This window comes from Palaemon carinicauda, chromosome 10, assembly GCF_036898095.1.
Source record: "Palaemon carinicauda isolate YSFRI2023 chromosome 10, ASM3689809v2, whole genome shotgun sequence".
In the NCBI taxonomy this organism is placed as follows: domain Eukaryota; kingdom Metazoa; phylum Arthropoda; class Malacostraca; order Decapoda; family Palaemonidae; genus Palaemon; species Palaemon carinicauda.
This window is the reverse complement of record NC_090734.1, coordinates 154,146,552-154,168,262: the sequence shown is the minus strand read 5'-3', so window position 1 is coordinate 154,168,262 and position 21,711 is coordinate 154,146,552. Positions and strand designations below refer to the sequence as shown.

General features: G+C 44.7%; 1 protein-coding gene across 1 annotated transcript in view; it reads right to left on the bottom strand.

The window, feature by feature from the left end:
* Nucleotides 1–1,287: 1,287 nt before the first annotated feature.
* LOC137648874 (calcium load-activated calcium channel) overlaps nt 1,288–21,711 on the bottom strand; it is a 134,214-nt gene continuing 113,790 nt past the window's right edge. The window contains exon 5 of the mRNA XM_068382046.1: nt 1,288–1,968. Coding sequence (XP_068238147.1) covers nt 1,867–1,968 — 102 coding nt within the window. The 3' untranslated portion in view covers nt 1,288–1,866. The remainder of the gene's footprint in view (nt 1,969–21,711) is intronic.

Sequence of the window (21,711 nt, the reverse complement as noted above, 5' to 3'; positions counted from 1 at the left end):
ACATACGTAGTACAGTACTGTACGTATTCTCTCCATTTTATTAAATGTTTTTTTCAGTACAAACCAATACAGGTTACTTATACAAGCCTTAAACACACTTAAACATACTTATATAAACCTTCAATATACTTATACAGTACTGTATATGCCTTAAACATAAATTATAATACAAAATATGGCACTGAAGCAACTTACGAACAGTTTGAACTTACGAACGATCGTTCGGAACGTAACTCGTTCGTAAGTTGGGGAGCGTCTGTACTTCACCAAATAGTTGTGAAAACAAATCCAGTTAGCAACAGCGAATTAGTAGGTCTTGCCGGTAGCACGACAGAGAGAAAATTGAGTTCTTTGTTTACATTGAGTACTGGGTACTTGGACGACAGATGGCGCTGTTGGGCACACCCGCAACCTGTATAGCGATCGCTGGCGAATTTTTTCCGTAGAGTTTTCTGTCGAGCAACAGAGTTGCAGCTATTATAATCACCGGCTAAGTTAAATATTGAAAAAACTTGTTTCACGAGATTCAAACCTACAGTACATCCATTGGAATAAAACATCAAGACATTAACACAACCTAAAGAAGTGAAGCTCCATTCTTAAATTTCAAATCATGATTCAATATCAATATTACCGAGACTGATCCATAAAATCCACCAATAATTTACATTTAATTTTTTTTATACCTGCATCTTTTAACATTTATATAGTTCACAATCTTCTAAGAAAGTCAGCAGCACAAAAAAATATGTAAATACAATTTTAACTGTAAAGTTTTGAAAGATTAAAACAACACAGAGCAAAATAAAACACGTCTGACCAACACAAGTGCTGATAGAAGAATGAAGATAAGGGGTGGGAAGATGTAGGGGTGGAGGGGGATGTTGATGAAGGAGAGGTCTAATTGGTGAGGGATCTATGGTCGTGGTTCAATCACGCCCCAGTTTTCTATACAGACACTCAAAGTGTGAGCGAGCTAGGTTTATTCCTGGCATTCTATGTATCTCTTGTTTTTTTTTTCTCTGGTATATTCAGCAATAACTATGCCTTAGAAATGGTGCTAGAGGAGCATTTCACGGAGCGACACAGGTCGAGCCCAGAAATAGATTTTTCCTTCGTCAAAATCCCTTTATTAAAACCTCGGACCTTCCAAGCCGGAGATAACGATGATTCCAGCAAATTTTATTTTGTCTAGTGTACGCTACAACTGTTTTGACTCTTACCGGAACTTCTGGAGTTTCCAAAGCAAGCAATAATGTACAAATAATGTAAGAAGGAAAATCATGGTTTAAATTTCCTTACTTTTAATAACCAAACAGGAATAATGCTACATGTTTATCCTGCTCTTACAGGCATTCCTTCAACAATCCTACAAGATATTTGGAAAATATCTATAATCCTAGCAATATGTAATGAATACAGTAGAATCTTCAAAATCTAGCGATATCTCTTTAATAAGAATAACTTTGTAATGTAACTCATTGATCTTCAAAATCTAGCGATATCTCTTTAATAAGAATAACTTTGTAATGTAACTCATTGATAGTCAACAAAGAATTCTGTACTGCGAATGAATTCATGTCAACTGAGACTAAATTTCAAAGCATATGAAAAATATACAATTATCTTTCTGTATTTAAGATGACATAATTTTGCTTCCGAAAAATGAGAGTACTAAATCTCTGTTCGATTTATTTCTACTCGACAGTGAAGTAAATAATTGAAGGGAATGCCTTCTGATTTAAGTAAAAAGATTTTAGGAAAATATTTATCATACTGTACTTTTAAATATCTAATATAGGGGTAGAAAATACTATATTCTCACAGTAAATAAATAAACAAGAAGACAGACGACGTTCCTCGAGTTTACTTGTAGGCGCTGAGCTGCTGGGGCTGTGGCCCAAACAGGTTTGTGCTGTGTTTATTGGCAGCACGGGATGGAGCAAAGCCCAACAATTTCTGGATGTTCTGGAAAAGTAAGTACCGAGTGTTAACGCTGTTGAATCTTTCACTGATGTACCTACTTATTCTATCTTAAAATTACCAGAAACAAAATCAAGCCAAAAAGTGTAAAGTCAACCATAATGATTAGGATTTAGGTAGCTCTATTTATATGGAACTTATCTAGAGTAAGGAAGGCTGGCGCAAGATTTGAAGAGACAGTGAAAGATGGAAATGGAAGGTTGTTAAAAGGAGAGGAGGCAAGGAAAAGGTGGGCGGAATATTTTGAAAGTTTGCTGAATGTTGAGGATAATAGGGAGGCAGATATAATTGCTGTTCCAGGTGTTGAGGTGCCAGTGATGGGAGATGAGAATGAGAGAGATTACAATAGAGGAAGTGAGGAGAGCACTAGATGAAACGAGAGTAGGAAAAGCATCTGGTATGGATGGTATGAAAGCTGAGATGTTGAAAGAAGGGGGTGTGACTGTACTTGAATGGTTGGTGAGATTGTTTAATATGTGTTTTGTGTTGTCAATGGTACCAGTAGATTGGGTTTGTGCATGTATTGTACCACTATATAAGGGTAAGGGAGATGTGCATGAGTGTTGTAATTCAAGAGGTATTAGTTTGTTGAGTGTAGTTGGAAAAGTGTATGGTAGAGTAATGATTAATAGGATTAAGGATAAAACAGAGAATGCAATCTTGGAAGTACAGGGTGGTTTTAGAAGAGGTAGGGGTTGTATGAATCAGATTTTTACAGTTAGGCAGATATGCAAGAAATATTTAGCAAAAGGTAAGGAGGTGTATGTTGCGTTTATGGATCTGGAGAAAGCATATGATAGTGTTGATAGGGAAGCAATGTGGAATGTGATGAGGTTATATGGAGTTGGTGGAAGGTTGTTGCAAGCAGTGAAAAGTTTCTACAAAGGTAGTAAAGCATGTGTTAGAATAGGAAATGAAGTGAGCGATTGGTTTCCGGTGAGAGTGGGGCTGAGACAGGGATGTGTGATGTTGCCGTGGTTGTTTAACTTGTATGTTGATGGAGTGGTGAGAGAGGTGAATGCTCGAGTGCTTGGACGAGGATTAAAACTGGTAGGCGAGAATGATCATGAATGGGAGGTAAATCAGTTGTTGTTTGCGGATGATACTGTACTGGTAGCAGACACAGAAGAGAAGCTTGACCGACTAGTGACAGAATTTGGAAGGGTGTGTGAGAGAAGGAAGTTGAGAGTTAATGTGGGTAAGAGTAAGGTTATGAGATGTACGAGAAGGGAAGGTGGTGCAAGGTTGAATGTCATGTTGAATGGAGAGTTACTTGGGGAAGTGGATCAGTATAAGTACTTTGGGTCTGTTGTTGCAGCAAATGGTGGAGTGGAAGTAGATGTACGTCAGAGAGTGAATGAAGGTTGCAAAGTGTTGGGGGCAGTTAACCTGTTAACCGTCCCTCTCCCTGACCGTTTTCGCTTTGTGAGCGTCACCCCCTATCCAGCAGATTGGCGCTTAAGCTTAGATCGTGCGGTCTCATCTTCTTGATGCATTTTTTTTTTTATTATTCATTTCTTATGAACTTGTTTACTTTTTTTTTTTTATTATTTTTTTGTATTTCTTTTCTTATTTTTTTTTTTTCTTAAATATACTCATTTAGTTATTGTTGAAATAATGAAGAAATTAGGTAAAAAAAAAATGCATGATTTCTTATATTTTTGTATTATTCATTTCTTATGAACTTGTTTACTTTTCTTTTATGATTTTTTGTATTTATTTTCTTATTTTTTTTTGGCATAAATATACACATTCAGTCATTGTTGAAATAATGAACAAATTACGTAGAAAATATCTGAGGAAATAAAGAAAATTGCAAATAAACATTTTTATTTTAATCATGAACAAAACATATGTATTATTTTGTATTCCTATTCTATCTATATACCATGTCACTTTCCCCCAATTATGGGAGGTAGCCAACATCAAGGAAGAGAAAAGAAAAAAAAAAACGCAAAGGGGGACATTCATCTCTTTGCTCCTCTCATATTCCAGTTCTATTTATTCCTGTGTGTGCCATTCTTTGAAACATGGTGCTGCACACAAACCAACATCACATTCTTTACACCAGTAGGATGTTTCCTTCCTTTTGCCATTTTTCCTGCAAAGAGCACATTTCCTTAGTGGTTTTTGCTTTTTTTCGGTAGGAGGGCAATATTCAGGGAAATGTCTTCCAAATAAGCGTGAAGGCTTTGCAACAAGTCTTGTTGGTCTTCTTATTGCATCCTTATTTCTTCTTGCATATGTAGATACCATTCTTTCAGCTAGCCTCAGTATAAACTCCCGTCTTGGAAACTTTCCACCGAGCATTTTGTACGTAATGAAAGCATTTAGGAGACACATGTCTAGCATGTGCCGAAATACCTTCTTGTAATACTTTTTCAGCCTGTTTCTTGCTGTTGAAAAATGTACCATAAGATTATCTGATAAATCAACACCACCCATATTGTTATTATAGTCCTCAATTGCTTTTGGCTTAGACTTTTCATGTCCTCTCCTAGATTTTACAATTTTCATGGAATCATCGTGTAGAGTACTCAGAACACATACGTCTTTCTTGTCTTTCCATTTCAACACCATTGATTTGTTTCGGAATGCTGCTACGGTTTCACCTTTTTTTAGTTTAGCATTTTTTATAAATGCTGGCACATCTTTTCTCGTGAGTCTCAGAGTGCCAACAGTTTCAGTTTCATTGTCAACAAGCATATCTGCGAGTGTGGGACTAGTATAAAAATTGTCTGTATAAAGACAATATCCCTTTCCTAAAAGAGGATCCATAAGAGACATAACAACTCTAGATGTCACAGGAAGATTCTTGTATTTATCCAAAAATGTTGTGTTTTTACCTGAATAAATACAAAAGTTCCATATATAGCCAGTGCTACTTTCACAAAGTTCAAAAAACTTTATACCAAATCTTTTCCGCTTTGCTGGGATATATTGAACCCATGAGAGGTTCCCCTTCCATCCCATCAGAGACTCATCAATAGATATATTCTTTCTTGGAATATAATTTTCCCGAAACTTCTTCAAAATAAGGTCTGCGAATGGTTTTATTTTAGCTGTCTTTCTTCCAGGCCCATCTGTTATGGTTGCATTGTCTACTAAATGCAGGAATTTTTGCAGCAAATCAAATCTGCGACCACTCATCACTTTCCGATAAAAAGGAGTAGCAATACTTTCACGTGATGTGAAATACATTGAATTTTCTAACTTTGAATCAATGCCCTGCAAAATAAGTAGGCCTACAAACAGTTTCATTTCACACGCATCTGTATCATACCACCTATTTACTCTTGATTGTGAGGATAATCTATCTCCATTTTCATCTAGAAATTCCCCTGCATATCTGTTAGTTTCTGTCACGAGATAATCAATAACTTCTTCATCAAAAAATTTTGCAAAATATTCCATTGGATTTTCCTTATTTATGATGATGAACTTTACACCACTAACTCCACGAAATGTGAATGGAAGCTTGCTCTTTCCTTTCCTCGTCCAGTCAGATGGCAAAACGTTTTCGTCATCACTCGATGAAAATTCATCTTCATTCTCACTAGAGCACGTGGAGCTATCACTCTCATCTTGAATTTCCTCTTCACCATCAGTACTTTCTTCTCCATCAGTACTTTCCTCAATCATAAATCGTATTTCCTCCTCTGATAGCGTAATTTTTTTACGAGCGCTCATCGTGAAGGGTAGGGGGGAGGGTAGCGGGGAGATGAGAAAAATACAGGAGACCTGTCTCAGCCGAACGCCAAATGCGTACTGAAGAAACAGTTCTACTAAACGTTGTATCGAGTGAACGCAGTTGCCAATGATTACCAGATTTGGCGAGGGTGTTGCCAGACGATGTTCCTTTCGTTTTCTATACGTATGAGCGTGATATGCCGTCGAAGACACCTTGAAAGTATCTTCTAAAGTGGCGGACGTCATATGCCGTCAAGTGCGGTTGCGCAAAGAAAATGGAGGACGGCATATGACGTCGGAGACGGTTAACAGGTTAAAGGAGTAGTAAAAAATAGAGGGTTGGGCATGAATGTAAAGAGAGTTCTATATGAGAAAGTGATTGTACCAACTGTGATGTATGGATCGGAGTTGTGGGGAATGAAAGTGATGGAGAGACAGAAATTGAATGTGTTTGAGATGAAGTGTCTAAGGAGTATGGCTGGTGTATCTCGAGTAGATAGGGTTAGGAACGAAGTGGTGAGGCTGAGAACGGGTGTAAGAAATGAGTTAGCGGCTAGAGTGGATATGAATGTGTTGAGGTGGTTTGGCCATGTTGAGAAAATGGAAAATGGCTGTCTGCTAAAGAAGGTGATGAATGCAAGAGTTGATGGGAGAAGTACAAGAGGAAGGCCAAGGTTTGGGTGAAGAAAGCTCTGGGTGATAGGAGGATAGATGTGAGAGAGGCAAGAGAGCGTGCTAGAAATAGGAATGAATGTACGGGAGCAAAAGTGATGATTCAAAACAACCTACTCACAACCTAGACATAAAGATGCATCAGGTGTTAGGTTAGCTTACTACTAGGAACTGCCTGCTAGATGGTCAAAGTAAACTTAAATCCAAGTGGAGATATGATATCAAAATGTATAGTCATTAAGAAAATGAGTTACTCCATGAAAAACCAAATGGGGAAGCTATTATTCCAATAGACAATCCATATATTCTAAGACTTCGGAACTCTACAATTCACACAAGGATTTGACATAAATACATGTAAGGCTGATAGAGTTATGTTCCAGCCCGTGAAAAGTTTTTGTAATATGGAGTGCGTGCATCGTATCTCCCTATTGAAGCTCTAGGACTTGTAGCATTCTGCTTTTCCAACTATAGTTTTAGCTTACAGGTGTCTGGTTTCCGTTTTAGCATCCTAAAAAAGAGACGCACACCAGAAAGTCAGCCTGGAAGCCCAATCCCCCACTGTGGTACTAAACTACAGCAGTAACCATAAACATCTAAACTCACGATCCCTGGCTGGGACTGATCTACAGTCATGCAAATGCAAGGCGAACGTTTTACCACCGTATTAGCCAAGAGGCTCTGACAATAATAATAATAAAATCCTCTAATTCAATGCTCCCAAATTCACAAATTTTAAGTAATTTGTATTTTTCCTAACAATACTTTTCTGGGTCGACCTGTGGCGGCCGGTGAAAAGAGTCCTTCTAATATACCTTTTCTGATAAAACCTTCCAATTACACCAGAGAAAGATAAAAGCATGGAATGCTGAGGTTACAACCCTCGAGCGAGCACCTTTTGGGTGTCGTGTATAAAGCAAAGGCGCGTGAAATGATATTTTGATTATAAAATAAATTTTTGAATATACTTACCCGGTGAATATATAGCTGCAACTCTGTTGCTCGACAGACAACTCTACGGAAAAACTTGCCAGCGATCGCTACACAGGTTGCGGGTGTGCCCAACAGCGCCATCTGTCGACCAGATACCCAGCTCTCAATGTAAACAAAGACTCAATTTTCTCCTCGTCCCACTGCGTCTCTATTGGAGAGGAAGGGAGGGTCATTTAATTTATATTCACCGGGTAAGTATATTCAAAAATTTATTTTATAATCAAAATATCATTTTTAAATATTTAACTTAGCCGGTGAATATATAGCTGATTCACACCCAGGATGGTGGGTAGAGACCAGTAATATATGTTTACACTTTTATGAGCTAAGAGTTTTTTATTTCATTTTAGAAGTTATCAAAATAACAAAAACAAAATAAATAGGTACCTGGTAAGGAAGTCGACTTGAACAATTACTCTGCCTTTTAAGTACGTCTTCCTTACGGAGCCTCGCGATCCTCTCAGGATGCTGAGCGACCCCTAGGAGCTGAAGTATCAAGGGTTGCAACCCATACAACAGGACCTCATCAAACCCCTAATCTAGGCGCTCTCAAGAAATGACTTTGACCACCCGCCAAATCAACCAGGATGCGAAAGGCTTCTTAGCTTTCCGGACAACCCAAAAAACAACGATAAAAACATTTCAAGAGAAAGATTAAAAAGGGTATGGAATTAGGGAATTGTAGTGGTTGAGCCCTCACCCACTACTACACTCGCTGCTACGAATGGTCCCAGTGTGTAGCAGTCCTCGTAAAGAGACTGGACATCCTTTAGATAAAAAGACGCAAACACTGACTTGCTTCTCCAATAGGTTGCGTCCATTATACTTCGCAGAGATCTATTTTGCTTAAAGGCCACGGAAGTTGCGACAGCTCTAACTTCGTGTGTCCTCACCTTAAGCAATGCTTGGTCTTCCTCACTCAGATGTGAATGAGCTTCTCGTATTAACAGTCTGATAAAGTAGGATAAAGCATTCTTTGACATAGGCAAAGATGGTTTCTTAACTGAACACCATAAAGCTTCAGATTGGCCTCATAAAGGTTTAGTGCGCTTTAAATAGAACTTAAGAGCTCTCACAGGGCATAAGACTCTTTCTAGTTCATTCCCTACAATCTTCGATAAGCTGGGAATATCGAACGATTTAGGCCAAGGTCGAGAAGGCAGCTCATTTTTGGCTAGAAAACCAAGTTGTAGCGAACATGTAGCTTTTTCTGACGAAAATCTGATGTTCTTGCTGAAGGCATGAATCTCACTGACTCTTTTAGCTGAGGCTAAGCATACCAGGAAAAGTGTCTTTAAAGTGAGATCTTTCAGGGAGGCTGATTGTAGCGGCTCAAACCTGTCTGACATGAGGAATCTTAGTACCACGTCTAAATTCCAACCAGGTATAACCAAACGACGCTCCTTAGTGGTCTCAAAAGACTTAAGAAGGTCCTGAAGATCTTTATTGTTGGAAAGATCTAAGCCTCTATGCCGGAAGACCGATGCCAACATGCTTCTGTAGCCCTTGATAGTGGGAGCTGAAAGGGATCGTCCTTTTCTCAGGTATAAGAGAAAGTCAGCTATTTGAGCTACAGAGGTACTGGTCGAGGATACAGAGACTGACTTGCACCAGTCTCGGAAGACTTCCCACTTCGATTGGTAGACTCTAAGGGTGGATGCTCTCCTTGCTCTAGCAATCGCACTGGCTGCCTCCTTCGAAAAGCCTCTAGCTCTCGAGAGTCTTTCGATAGTCTGAAGGCAGTCAGACGAAGAGCGAGGAGGCTTTGGTGTACCTTCTTTACGTGTGGCTGACGTAGAAGGTCCACCCTTAGAGGAAGACTTCTGGGAACGTCTACTAGCCATCGAAGTACCTCGGTGAACCATTCTCTCGCAGGCCAGAGGGGAGCAACTAGCGTCAACCTTGTCCCTTCGTGAGAGGCGAACTTCTGCAGTACCTTGTTGACAATCTTGAACGGTGGGAATGCGTAGAGATCTAGATGTGACCAATCTAGGAGAAAGGCATCTACATAGATTGGGAGCCTCTTGGTCAGCGAGGTCGCAAAGAGATCTATGGTTGGTTGGCCCCAAGTGGCCCAAAGTCTCTTGCATACATCCTTGTGGAGGGTCCATTCTGTTGGAATTACTTGCCCTCTCCGACTGAGACAATCTGCCATGACATTCAAGTTGCCTTGGATGAACCTCGTCACTAGTGATATGTCTTGACCTTTTGACCAGATGAGCAGGTCTCTTGCGATCTCGTACAACGTCAGTGAGTGGGTCCCTCCTTGCTTGGAGATGTACGCCAAGGCAGTGGTGTTGTCCGAGTTCACTTCCACCACTTTGCCTCGAAGGAGAAACCTGAAGCTTTTCAAGGCCAGATGTACTGCCAGCAGCTCCTTGCAGTTGATATGCATTATCCTCTGACTCGAGTTCCACAGTCCTGAACATTCCCGACCGTCTAATGTCGCGCCCCAGCCCACGTCCGATGCGTCCGAGAAGAGAACGTGGTTGGGAGTCTAAACAGCCAGGGGAAGACCCTCTCTTAGGTTGATACTGTCCTTCCACCAAGTCAGACAAGACTTCATCTTTTCGGAAATGGGGATCGAGACCGCTTCTAGCGTCTTGTCCTTTTTCCAGTGAAAAGCTAGATGGTATTGAAGCGGACGGAGGTGTAGTCTTCCTAATGACACAAATTGTTCCAGGGATGATAGCGTCCCTACCAGACTCATCCACAGCCTGACTGAGCAGCGTTCCTTCTTCAGCATATTCTGGATGCATAACAGGGCTTGACTTATTCTGGGGGCCGACGGAAAAGCCCGAAAAGCTAGACTGTGAATCTCCATCCCTAAATACACAATAGTTTGGGATGGGACCAGTTGCGACTTTTCTATATTGACAAGGAGACCCAATTCCTTGGTCAGATCTAGAGTCCACTTTAGATCCTTCAGACAGCGACGGCTGGAAGAGGCTCTGAGAAGCCAGTCGTCCAAATAAAGGGAGGCTCGGATGTCTGATAAATGGAGGAATTTGGCTACATTCCTCATCAGCCTCGTAAATACGAGAGTAGCTGTGCTTAGGCCAAAGCACAGGGCCCGAAACTGGTAGACCACCTTTTCGAAAACGAATCTCAGAAAAGGTTGGGAGTCTGGGTGGATGGGGACGTGGAAGTAGGCGTCCCTTAGGTCTAAAGAGACCATCCAGTCTTCCCTTCTGACCGCTGCTAAGACTGACTTTGTGGTCTCCATGGAGAACGTCGTCTTTGTGACAAAGACATTCAGCGCACTGACGTCTAGCACCGGCCTCCACCCTCCTGTCTTCTTTGAAACCAAGAAGAGGCGGTTGTAGAATCCCGGAGATTGAAGGTCCGAGACTTTGACCACCGCTCCCTTTTCTAGCAAAAGAGACACTTCCCGTTTCAAGGCTCGTCTCTTTTCTTCCTCTCTGTACCTGGGAGAGAGATCGATGGGAGACGTTGCTAGAGGGGGTTTCCGTACAAAAGGGATCTTGTACCCCTCTCTGAGCAACTTCACAGATTGTGCATCTGCGCCTCTCTTCTCCCAGGCCTGCCAGAAGTTCTTGAGTCTGGCTCCCACTGCTGTCTGAAGTTGCGGGCAGTCAGACTCTGCCCTTAAAGGACTTGGATCCTTTCTTCTTCCCTCGCTTCCCTTCGGCACGAGCACCTCCTCTGCTGGAGGCTCTGCCACGAAAGGGCGGAATAAAGCGAGACGCTGGAGTGTCCATCCTTGGTCTAGCTGACAAGGTAGGCAAAGGGGGAGCTTTGCGAGCTGAGGACGCAACAAGATCGTGAGTGTCCTTCTGCACTAACGAAGCGGCTATTTCCTTAATCAGGACTTCTGGAAAAAGGCACTTGGAAAGAGGAGCAAAGAGAAGCTCAGATCTCTGGCACGGTGTAACTCCAGCAGAAAGGAATGAGCAGAGATTTTCTCGCTTTTTAAGGACTCCGGACACAAAAGAAGCAGCAAGCTCATTAGACCCATCACGGACGGCCTTGTCCATGCAGGACATAATGAACAAGGAAGTCTCTTTATCTGTCGAAGAGATCTTCCTGCTTAGGGCTCCTAGACACCAGTCTAAGAAGTTAAAAACTTCGAAGGCCCTAAAGATTCCTTTCAAAAGGTGGTCCAGGTCCGATGATGACCAACAAATCTTAGAGCGTCTCATGGCAAGGCGGCGGGGAGAGTTTACAAGACTTGAGAAGTCGCCCTGGGCAGAGGCAGGAACTCCCAAGCCGAGAACTTCTCCCGTGGCATACCAGACGCTCGATCTAGAAGAGAGTCTAGCAGGGGGAAAAGCAAATGCTGTCTTCCCTAAACTCTTCTTGGACTGCAACCATTCTCCTATCACCCGCAAAGCTCTCTTGGACGAGCGTGCGAGGACGAGTCTAGTAAAGGCAGGAGTGGTAGACGGTATGCCTAAAACAAACTCTGAAGGCGGAGAACGAGGAGCCACAGAAACAAACTGGTCAGGAAACAGCTCTTTGAAAATGGCCAAAACTTTTCTAAAGTCCAAAGAGGGTTGAGTAGACTTAGGCTCGTCCAATTCTGATTGTGGTTCATCTATATGTGCAGCAACATCATCATCAGAAAGTTCCTCATCCGACAACTGATGAGGAAACGGCAACGGAGTGGGTAACGGCTGGTTCGCTGAGTCCGGTCGCACTGGTGCATGCGTGACTGAGCCGGACGCAACGTCATGGACCTGCTGCCCAGTCTGTGAGCTGGCAACAACCATGGTAGCGCGGGGACGCACAGCGTTTACCCCAGACTGTCTAGACTGATAGGGTTGCGCAGTGGAAACCACACTGGGTTGCGGAGGTTGACGCACCGCGTCAAAACAAGGCAACTCTGACGGTTGTTGAACATCCAGAACATCAAAGGCAACCTCCGTGCGTCGCTGAACGTCAACATGCGGCTGGCAGATCACACTGGAACGCATGGGTGGAGGAACTCTCTCAACTGGTGTGCGTGACAAGGTTACCTCAGCGTCCACAGGACGCACAACCGATTGCTTGGAGGGTTGTAGGCTAGGTACTGCACTAGCTGGTACGGCGGCAACCTTCTCCGCACGAAAGTCCTGCATCAGAGACGTAAGTTTAGACTGCATGTCCTGCAGTAGGGACCACTTAGGGTCTACGGGAGCAGGTGCAGGTGCGGCGACAGACGGTGTTAGTGTCTGAAGCGGTACCACTTTGCCTCTCTTAGGTGGTGAGCAGTCATCGGATGACGGCAACGAGTCCGAACTGACCCAGTGGCTACAACCGGGCCGTTGGACTTGTGCTGAAGGGACCGATTTACGTTTTAACGGTCGCGAGACCTTGGTCCAAAGTTTCTTGCGAGAAACACCTTCAGAAGACGAGGTATAAATGGGCTCTCTCGTCTTAGGTAGGTAGGAGCGATCTTGGGGAGATACGCCCGATACCACGGAGGGAACGTCTGTTCGCTGATTAAAGCCTCTCGAACCCATACGTCGTACGACATTGCTTCTCCCCTGGACTTGGGAGCTTGCAAGAGGTCCCGGACTAGGAGGACGACAGGCACGAACAGACGAACCCTCAAGCGCAACACTGTCCACAACACTATCACTTGGCACTTTAGCACTTCCCACTGCACTTTGGCACTTAAGCTCCTTAACATCCGCCATGAGCTGATTACGGTCACTAGCAAGGGACTCAACTCTCTCACCCAGAGCCTGGATGGCACGCATCATGTCAGCCATCGATGGTTCCTGAGTGCCAGGAGGGGGGTTAGGAGCAACCACTACAGGGGAAGGAATAGGTTGTGGGGCATGAGGAGAGGATACATCAATAGAACGAGAAGAACTTCTCCTAACTCTATCTCTCTCTAGCCTACGTGTGTACTTTTGAAATTCGATAAAATCGAATTCCGAAAGGCCAACGCACTCCTCACACCGATCTTCCAATTGACAGGTTTTATCCCGACAATTGGAACAAACAGTGTGAGGGTCGATAGAAGCCTTCGGAAGACGCCTAGAACAGTCCCTAGCATTGCATTTCCTAAATTTGGGAACTTGTGAAGGGTCAGCCATTTTGAATTGGTCAAGGGAAATTCCAAAAAACGATCAAAAAGTCATCAACAAAGAATCCGATATAAAAAAAGAGTTCAAGGATTTGTGTGAAGAAAAACCCTGCACAGCGAAAGCTCAAAACTAGAATATAGTACTTCACCAATTAGATGTGAAAAACTCCAGTTTAGCAACAGCGAGTAAAGTACGTCTTGTCGACACGTCGACAGAGAGAAAATTGAGTCTTTGTTTACATTGAGAGCTGGGTATCTGGTCGACAGATGGCGCTGTTGGGCACACCCGCAACCTGTGTAGCGATCGCTGGCGAGTTTTTCCGTAGAGTTGTCTGTCGAGCAACAGAGTTGCAGCTATATATTCACCGGCTAAGTTAAATATTTAAAAATCCACTATTCACAGGTTGTCTTCCATTTAGTTAATTCCTTCATCAAAGGGATGGGTCGATACAAAGGCCCTAGCCAACCCACCAGCGCCACACCACCCACGCCCCGACGCGAGCGCCATCTGAACATCATCCTTCTTTTTGGACTTCGACATTGTGAAAATTTTTTTGTGGTGCTCTCGCCTTTTTTCACACACGCGGATTTATTTCGTCATGTCCGAAGCTCCATCTTCACACATTCCAATGTTAAGTACCATAGTTTGTTTTGACAGCTTTTAATAGTACCGGGCTTTTGTTTTATATCCAGTATAGTCTGTTTCATCATTCCCGTCTGGCCCTTCACGGCGGCCATTGTTTGTTCACTTGTCTTGGGAATTCATCTTTGTCTGCCCGTTTAGTACTCTGTCACTTAGGTTCTTGGTTAAGTCCCTGGCCTTATGCCTTTGGAACCGTTATTATTTTTTTCGTTATTATGTGCTCATGGTACTTTTTGCTAGCAAGTCCAGCCTACGAACAAGATAGCGTTCTAGCTTTGTTATTGTTTAGTACCCGCCCCACTGTGGCGTCCGTCACTCGACTTTGCTATTTATTTTAAGTTTTAGCAGATGCTATTCTTCGTTCGTAGTCTTATCTTGATGTACAGTTTTATTTTATACGTTTATAATAGTGTTGTGTGATTATTAGTCCTGATTTTGTGTCCAAGAGAGCGAGAGCTGGGGGTTCCCGTTTTCTGTTCGCAGTCACGAGTTACCCCTTTCTCTCGTTTTCTTTCTTAGCTCCGGTGGGTGAGCGGATTTCCCGTTTTCCGTTTTGTGCGTTCAACGGGTTCTCCCTCCTTCACCTCTCCCCCTACGGGTGTATGATAACTTACGAGTTATTTATTTTTGGTTACTTTTCAATAGCGTTATTTTTAGGTCCGAATTTCGTCCACTCCCCGTTACGGCTTGGGAGTAGTTATGAACGTTTTTCCACTCCGCCTTGAGTTCTACTCCGCCATGAGGGATTCTCAATGACTTTCGTTCTATTGTTATATTTATATTTTGTTTACTACATGGGACGGGCTTCATATTGTTTAGATACGACCCTCCGGTGGCCCTTACTGCGGTCTCAGGCCACGGCCATATCCACAATAGCCATTGTTATTACAATTGTGTTATTATTCACAATATTATTATTCAGGACCTTTCTTCTCCCTCCGGCTTCACCGGAGATCGTAAATACGCTTTATTATGATCTAAGCCTTAGCCTTTAGCTGCGGCTTGGCTTTTATATCTTTCACAATTGAATTATTAGCCACAATTGAATTATTCAGGACATCTCATTACTCTCCGGCTTCACCGGAGGTCGCCCATACACTTCACACTTATATTTGCCTTGCCTTTAGCTAAGGCTGGTGTTTATATTTATTTTAAGGGCATGTCACTGCTTCCCGACCCTCGGAGGTCGGCAGATTGCTTCAAGTTATTTATTCTTTTGTCATTAACAGACATTAGGTAAATTACAATTATACAAACAATTGAATATTAATCTGCCAACAATGTGATATTCAGATATTAGTTAAATGCAATATTGGAGCTTAGGGAATTCAGTGAGTGCCGGAGATCTATAATAATAGGGTTTTTTAACCCCTTATCAGAGTTTCAAGGAACACCAGACTCATGTCCCCTTTCTTTTACAGAAGGTCCGTTGTACTGCCGAAAGATGCCCTGCCTCGTTCAACGACCCCGTTGGGCATGACCTCTGTCGGTCTCATGCACACTGCTCCATCCCCTTTATCCGGGAACCGGGCCAGGCCCAATACATGGTCTGGTTCCCGGATTTGTGCTCGCTCTGTTACGAGCTGTCGTCGATTCTACTGAACGATGATGTAAGTGGGTTTTCCTTTTGTTCCTTATTTCTCGTTGGCAGACACTAATTTAGCCATGAATATGATATACACAGTATATTTTGGAGAGCAAACCCCCTCCTGCATCACTAATCACTGAAAATCTTACAGGCCGATGATGTCTCTCTTCGTTCAGCAAGGGCTACTCTCCGTCCGTGGGTGTCGGGCTTCGGCAGGAATGCCCCGTCTGGCGCACCCTATCTCCTCGATGGAGACATGGCCTCCCGTCTCTTCCCGGGCTCGACTACTGCTGCAATCTCCCCTGACCTTGCTGTCCCCTTAATTGAAGAAGTCAGGGCCACCATTTCCGCGGAGGACGAACCTCTCGTACCGCTGGACGTGGCAGATCTGGATATAGATGTAGAACCCAGGGACGAGTAGGTAAGTGGTGCCGAGTTGGTGGAAACCCTTTTCTCTCCTACTCCCTCTTCTACCTCTTCCTTTCTAGGTTTTGATAACTCTAAGGCTTCTCCTCGGGATCCCTCTGCCTCCGTACGACCCAAGGTGAAGCCACTTCGAACTTATAAGACTTCAGCTTTGCCAGTATCAACGTCACCGGTCCCCGGACCCTCGACAGCTCCTGATATTCATATTGCTCCTCGTAAAACCACGACTCCTAAGAAGTCTAAGTCTACCAAATCCAAGACAAAACCAACGGGTGGCTTTCAGGTACCCTGGGGCGATCTCGTCCCCATCGAACTGGTCAGAGATTTGGTCAGAGAACAAATTCAACATCACTCTGGGGCGATGACAGAGATTAAGGATATGATGGCTACTCTGATCCGCGCCGGAACTCAGCTTCCTCCCCCTTCTGCCCCAGACGCGTCGAAGCTACCGCCCTTCGATAAAAACAATCCTTGGCGGTTTGCCTTGCATGCCCCATTCTTAGATGGTTCCCTAACTCTGGAGGGCATAGGCACCCGCCCTCAGAGGACCTGGAGTTCTACCCCCCGGGCCTAGAATTCCCGTTCACTGGTTTTGTACGTTTGAAGGAACATGCATTGGTCCGTATGGACAAGGTACCGAAGGAAACGGTGATATTTCCAAAAGAGCAGACCCAGGCTATCTGGGCCAGAACACTATCAGAGTGGGGGTGTATTAACTCCAAGCTCACCCCACACAAAGGTTCCTACACTATTTTTACGACAGCGGCCTCCATCTCTTTGCCGCTCATAGACAAAGTCACAGAGCTGACTATACAGGCCATCAAGGAAGGCTCTTCCATGCCGGCTCTCAAAGAGACGGACCCCACCTCTTTGCTTATTCCGGGTACCTCTGCAACCTGGGATGCCGCGGCTTCTACCTTCACAGTGGGGAAGCTAGACCCGGACTGTGCCTCTACTCTTTTCTCTGAGAAGCTTCCCAGATTAATAGAGAGTCTTCTCAAAACTGAGTTCGAGACCCATACTAGACTAGCTAGGTCCCTCCAATCCATCACCTCCATGGAGTCCCTAGCATCTCTTTACCCAAAGGAAACGCTGTTCAGAGTCGCCACAAAGAACCAGCTGCTGTCCTACCAAATAGACCTCCATGACTTCTGGTCAGCTCGAGTTAGTTGCAGGAAGTTCGTTCTGTCGGAGGCCACCATCAGGCATGAGCCGAACAGACTGATAGCGTCCTCCTGCTGGGGTAAGACCCTCTTCCCTCAGACCGAGGTGGATAAGGTTCTTCAGGACGCAGCGAGGGCAAACCAGAATTTGCAGGTAAGGTGGGGTCTCTCAGCCAAAAAGAGGTTCGAACCCCAGAGACACACGTTCTTCAAGAAGCAGAGGTTTAGTCCTTACAAGACTGCCCGGGGTACCTCGTCCCCACAGTCTTCCGCTGCCTCGACTTCTCAACAACAGGCGCCCCCTCAGCAGGTAGTCTACCTCGCTGCTCCCCCTGGTACACAGCCCAACCCCTCTTGGATGTCCTCTCCTGCATACAACCCTGCCTACGAATCCTCCGGTTCCTTTCGTGGATACCAGAGAGGGAGTTTCAGAGGTAGAGGACAGTTCCGCCAACGCGGCGGACCTAGAGCAAGGGGTGCCCGTGGAGGGAGGGGCACTAAGTTCACTCCCTCCCAATGATGTGATGCCGGTAGGAGGGAGACTTTATCACTTCCGAGACCATTGGACCTTCAGTCCATGGGCTCACAGCATAATATCCAGGGACTTGGGTTGGAAATTGTCACAGGGATTCCCTCCTCCATCAGTGACCTTCTTCCAGAGACCCACTCCCATCCTGGAAGAGTACACCGCGGAGTTACTCAAGAAGAAAGCAATCAAACGGGTTCGATCCCTGAAATTCCAAGGCCGCCTGTTTACAGTCCCGAAGAAAGACTCGTCGGCGTTGAGGGTAGTTCTGGACTTGTCGAAGCTCAACTCTTACATCCTTTGCGACAAGATCCGTATGCTGACTATCTCTCAGGTACGGACCTTACTTCCCGTGGGGCCGTCACCACCTCTATCGATCTTACCGACGCCTATTATCATGTCCCAGTAGCTCGAAACTTCTCTCCTTACCTAGGCTTCCGTCTCGGCAAGAGAGCCTTTGCATTCAAAGTCATGCCCTTCGGTCTCAGCATTGCCCCCAGGATATTCACGAAACTGGGGGAGACGGTGCTCGAGCAACTCAGACACCAAGGGATACAGATCATCGCCTATCTGGACGATTGGCTCATTTGGGCCTAGTCGCACCAGGAATGCAACAGAGCTACATCGAAGGTACTCCATTTTCTCGCCAAACTGGGATTCCAAGTCAACCTCCGGAAGTCCCGCCTACAACCATCAAGCCACTTCGAATGGTTAGGCATCCGTTGGGACCTTTCAAAGCACAGACTCTCCCTTCCTCCCAAGAAGGCAAGGGAGATAGCTTCCAAGGTCAGGAACTTTCTCAAACACAGACAGGTGTCCAGAAGAGCTTTAGAACGAATCCTCGACCTTCTCCAATTTGCCTCACTGACCGATCTCCTATTAAAAGCCAAACTCAGAGACATCAATCGAGTTTGGAGAGAGCGACAATACCTTTAAGAGACAAGACCTCGAAGATCCCCTCTGTCTTGAAAATGAGACTACAACCATGGTCCAAACGGAGGAACCTCTCCGAATCGGTTCCTCTACAGTTCCCCTCTCCACAAGTGACAATTCATACCGACGCGTCTCCGAGTGGATGGGGGGGTTACTCCCAACATCAGATGTTTCAGGGCTCTTGGTCACCCGCCATGAGGCAGTTCCATATCAATGTTCTCGAAGCCATGGCGGTGTTCTTGACCCTGAAGAGAATCTCTCCTCCGAGGTCGACCCACATCAGAGTAGTCTCAGACAGCACGGCCGTAGTCCACTGCCTCAACAGAGGGGGATCCAAATCACCCAACCTGAATCAGATCCTGGTCACTATCTTCGCCTTGGCAGCCGACAAAGACTGGTTCCTGTCAGCAACTCACCTAGCAGGAGTCCAGAATGTGATAGCAGACTCATTATCCAGGACGAGCCCACTGGAATCGGAGTGGTCCCTGGACATGCACTCCTTCCGGATACTCAGGCTGGTTCTAGGTCTCCAGGTAGATCTATTCGCGACCCGACTCAATCACAAACTCCCATGTTATGTGACACCGAACCTGGACCCTCAGGCTTATGCCATGGACGCATTAACCCTGGATTGGAACCATTGGCAGAAGATCTACTTATTCCCTCCAGTGAATCTTCTACTGAAAGTCTTGCACAAACTCCGCTCCTTCAACGGGGCAGTGGCTTTAGTGGCACCTCACTGGCCAAAGAGCAGTTGGTTTCCTCTCCTCCTCGAGTTGAAACTCCGTCCCTTCCGGATCCCATTCCCCAAACTGACCCAAGTGGTCCAAACTCGGACTGTGTCAGATTCCTCAAGGATAGCCAAAACCCTAACTTTGTGGATTTCATGAAGTTTGCGGCTCGTAGGGATGCAAACATCGACCCAGATAATGTCCTCTTTATAGAATCAGACAAAAGGGACTCTACGATTCACCAATATGATTCGCCAGTTAAGAAACTAGCAGATTTCTTAAAGAATTCCGACCATTCGGTTATGACTCCGAATTTAGCCATCTCCTTCTTTAGGTCCATATTTGACAAAGGCCTAGCAGCTAGCACTATAACCACCATTAAGTCAGCTCTGAGGAAAGTCTTCCTGGTTGGGTTTAACATTAACCTGGCGGAGTCTTATTTCTCGTCTATTCCAAAAGCATGTGCTAGGCTTTGACCTTCGGTTCGTCCACAAAAGGTCTCTTGGTCTCTAAATGATGTCCTCAAACTGGCCTCCGACACGGACAACGAATCCTGCTCCTATATCACTCTTCATAGGAAGACTTTATTTCTAACAGCTTTGGCCTCGGGTTCTAGAATCTCAGAACTAGCAGCTCTCTCACGAAACTCAGAAAACATAGATTTCCTCCCTTCAGGTGAAGAACTTCTTTCTCCAGACAGGGCGTTCCTAGCTAAAAACGAAGACCCCCAAAATAGGTGGTCCCTTTGGAAGATTATTCCTCTTCTCCAAGATACTTCTCTATGTCCAGTCACCACTCTCAGGGCCTTTTTAGCCAGGACTGCTACCCGATAGTCTGGCCCCTTGTTTATCAGAGAACAAGGAGGCACCATTTCCATACGTGGTATTAGGCAAGCCAATCCGGGATCATTTCCCCATGCTCATGATATCTGGTCAGTAGCTACCTCCATCAATTATTTCCAGAATATGGACTTTGATGACCTTAAAAAGTACACGGGTTGGAAATCTCCTATGGTTTTCAAACGCCACTATCTAAAGAACTTACAGGCTCTTAAATACCCAACAGTTGCAGCTGGGAGCCTTATCTCTCCCCAGTGATCTTTTGTTCTTCCTTTCATCCATCTCTTTTCTTCTCCCTCCTACCCGCCACTCGCACCACGACGCCGCTTCCTTGGTGGTTCGTTAGCCCTAAGTTTATTACATATTATTATTACATATTAGGTTATTATGATTGTAACTATTATTGATTACCGTTGTTATAGGGTTGGGATATTCTTAGCCATGTCAGTTTTGTTGCATGTTTCCTCTGATACTCGGAGGCTTCCCTGTTATCATGTTTGTTTAACCTTACTCTCACTATGCCCTGTGGCTAGTTTATGTTTTATGCTTACTTACCTTAATTATTTATGATTTTCTTTACATGGTGTTGTTTCTCTCCCCTCATTAAATTAGTAGTTATTGTTGGGCTTGGAAGGCATTCTCTGGTACATTTTCACCGGCCGCCACAGGTCGACCCAGAAAAGGGATTTTGACGAAGGAAAAATCTATTTCTGGGGAGAGACCTGTGGCGCCCGGTGAAACCCTTCCCCTTTATTTTACATGATCCCACCCTTTCCTTTCCAAGCCATCATGGCCAATACAGAAGGATGTTGTCTAGATGGCACTCGCGTCGGGGCGTGGGTGGTGTGGCGCTGGTGGGTTGGCTAGGGCCTTTGTATCGGCCCATCCCTTTGACGAAGGAATTAACTAAATGGAAGACAACCTGTGAATAGTGGATTTCACGCGCCTTTGCTTTATACACGACACCCAAAAGGTGCTCGCGCGAGGGTTGTAACCTCAGCATTCCATGCTTTTATCTTTCTCTGGTATAATTGGAAGGTTTTATCAGAAAAGGTATATTAGAAGGACTCTTTTCACCGGGCGCCACAGGTCTCTCCCCAGAAATAGAGTTTTCCTTCGTCAAAATCCCTTATCTCGAACTACTTTCTTAGAAGGATCTGGGATCTCCTTATTCACCGACCAAGAATTTTGCGTAGTTCTCCCTCTCTCCACTACCTTGTAGGGGCGCTCCGGGGTGGAAGGATACTCGCCTTGGGGCGACCCCGGGTCAGCGCGTGGGTCGCACTTGTTATCTCGTCAGTAAGCGTATGTTCAAGTCCTCCTCAAACTCCTGTAAGATACTCAGGGCAGGATGGGAGGGCCATAACCCAAAAGTAGTTCGAGGTAAGTACTGTTAGGAAAAATACAAATCACTGGAAATTTGTGATTTGTTCCAACACGGAGTACTTACCTCGAACTACTTTCTTAGGAGACTTATACTTTAGGAG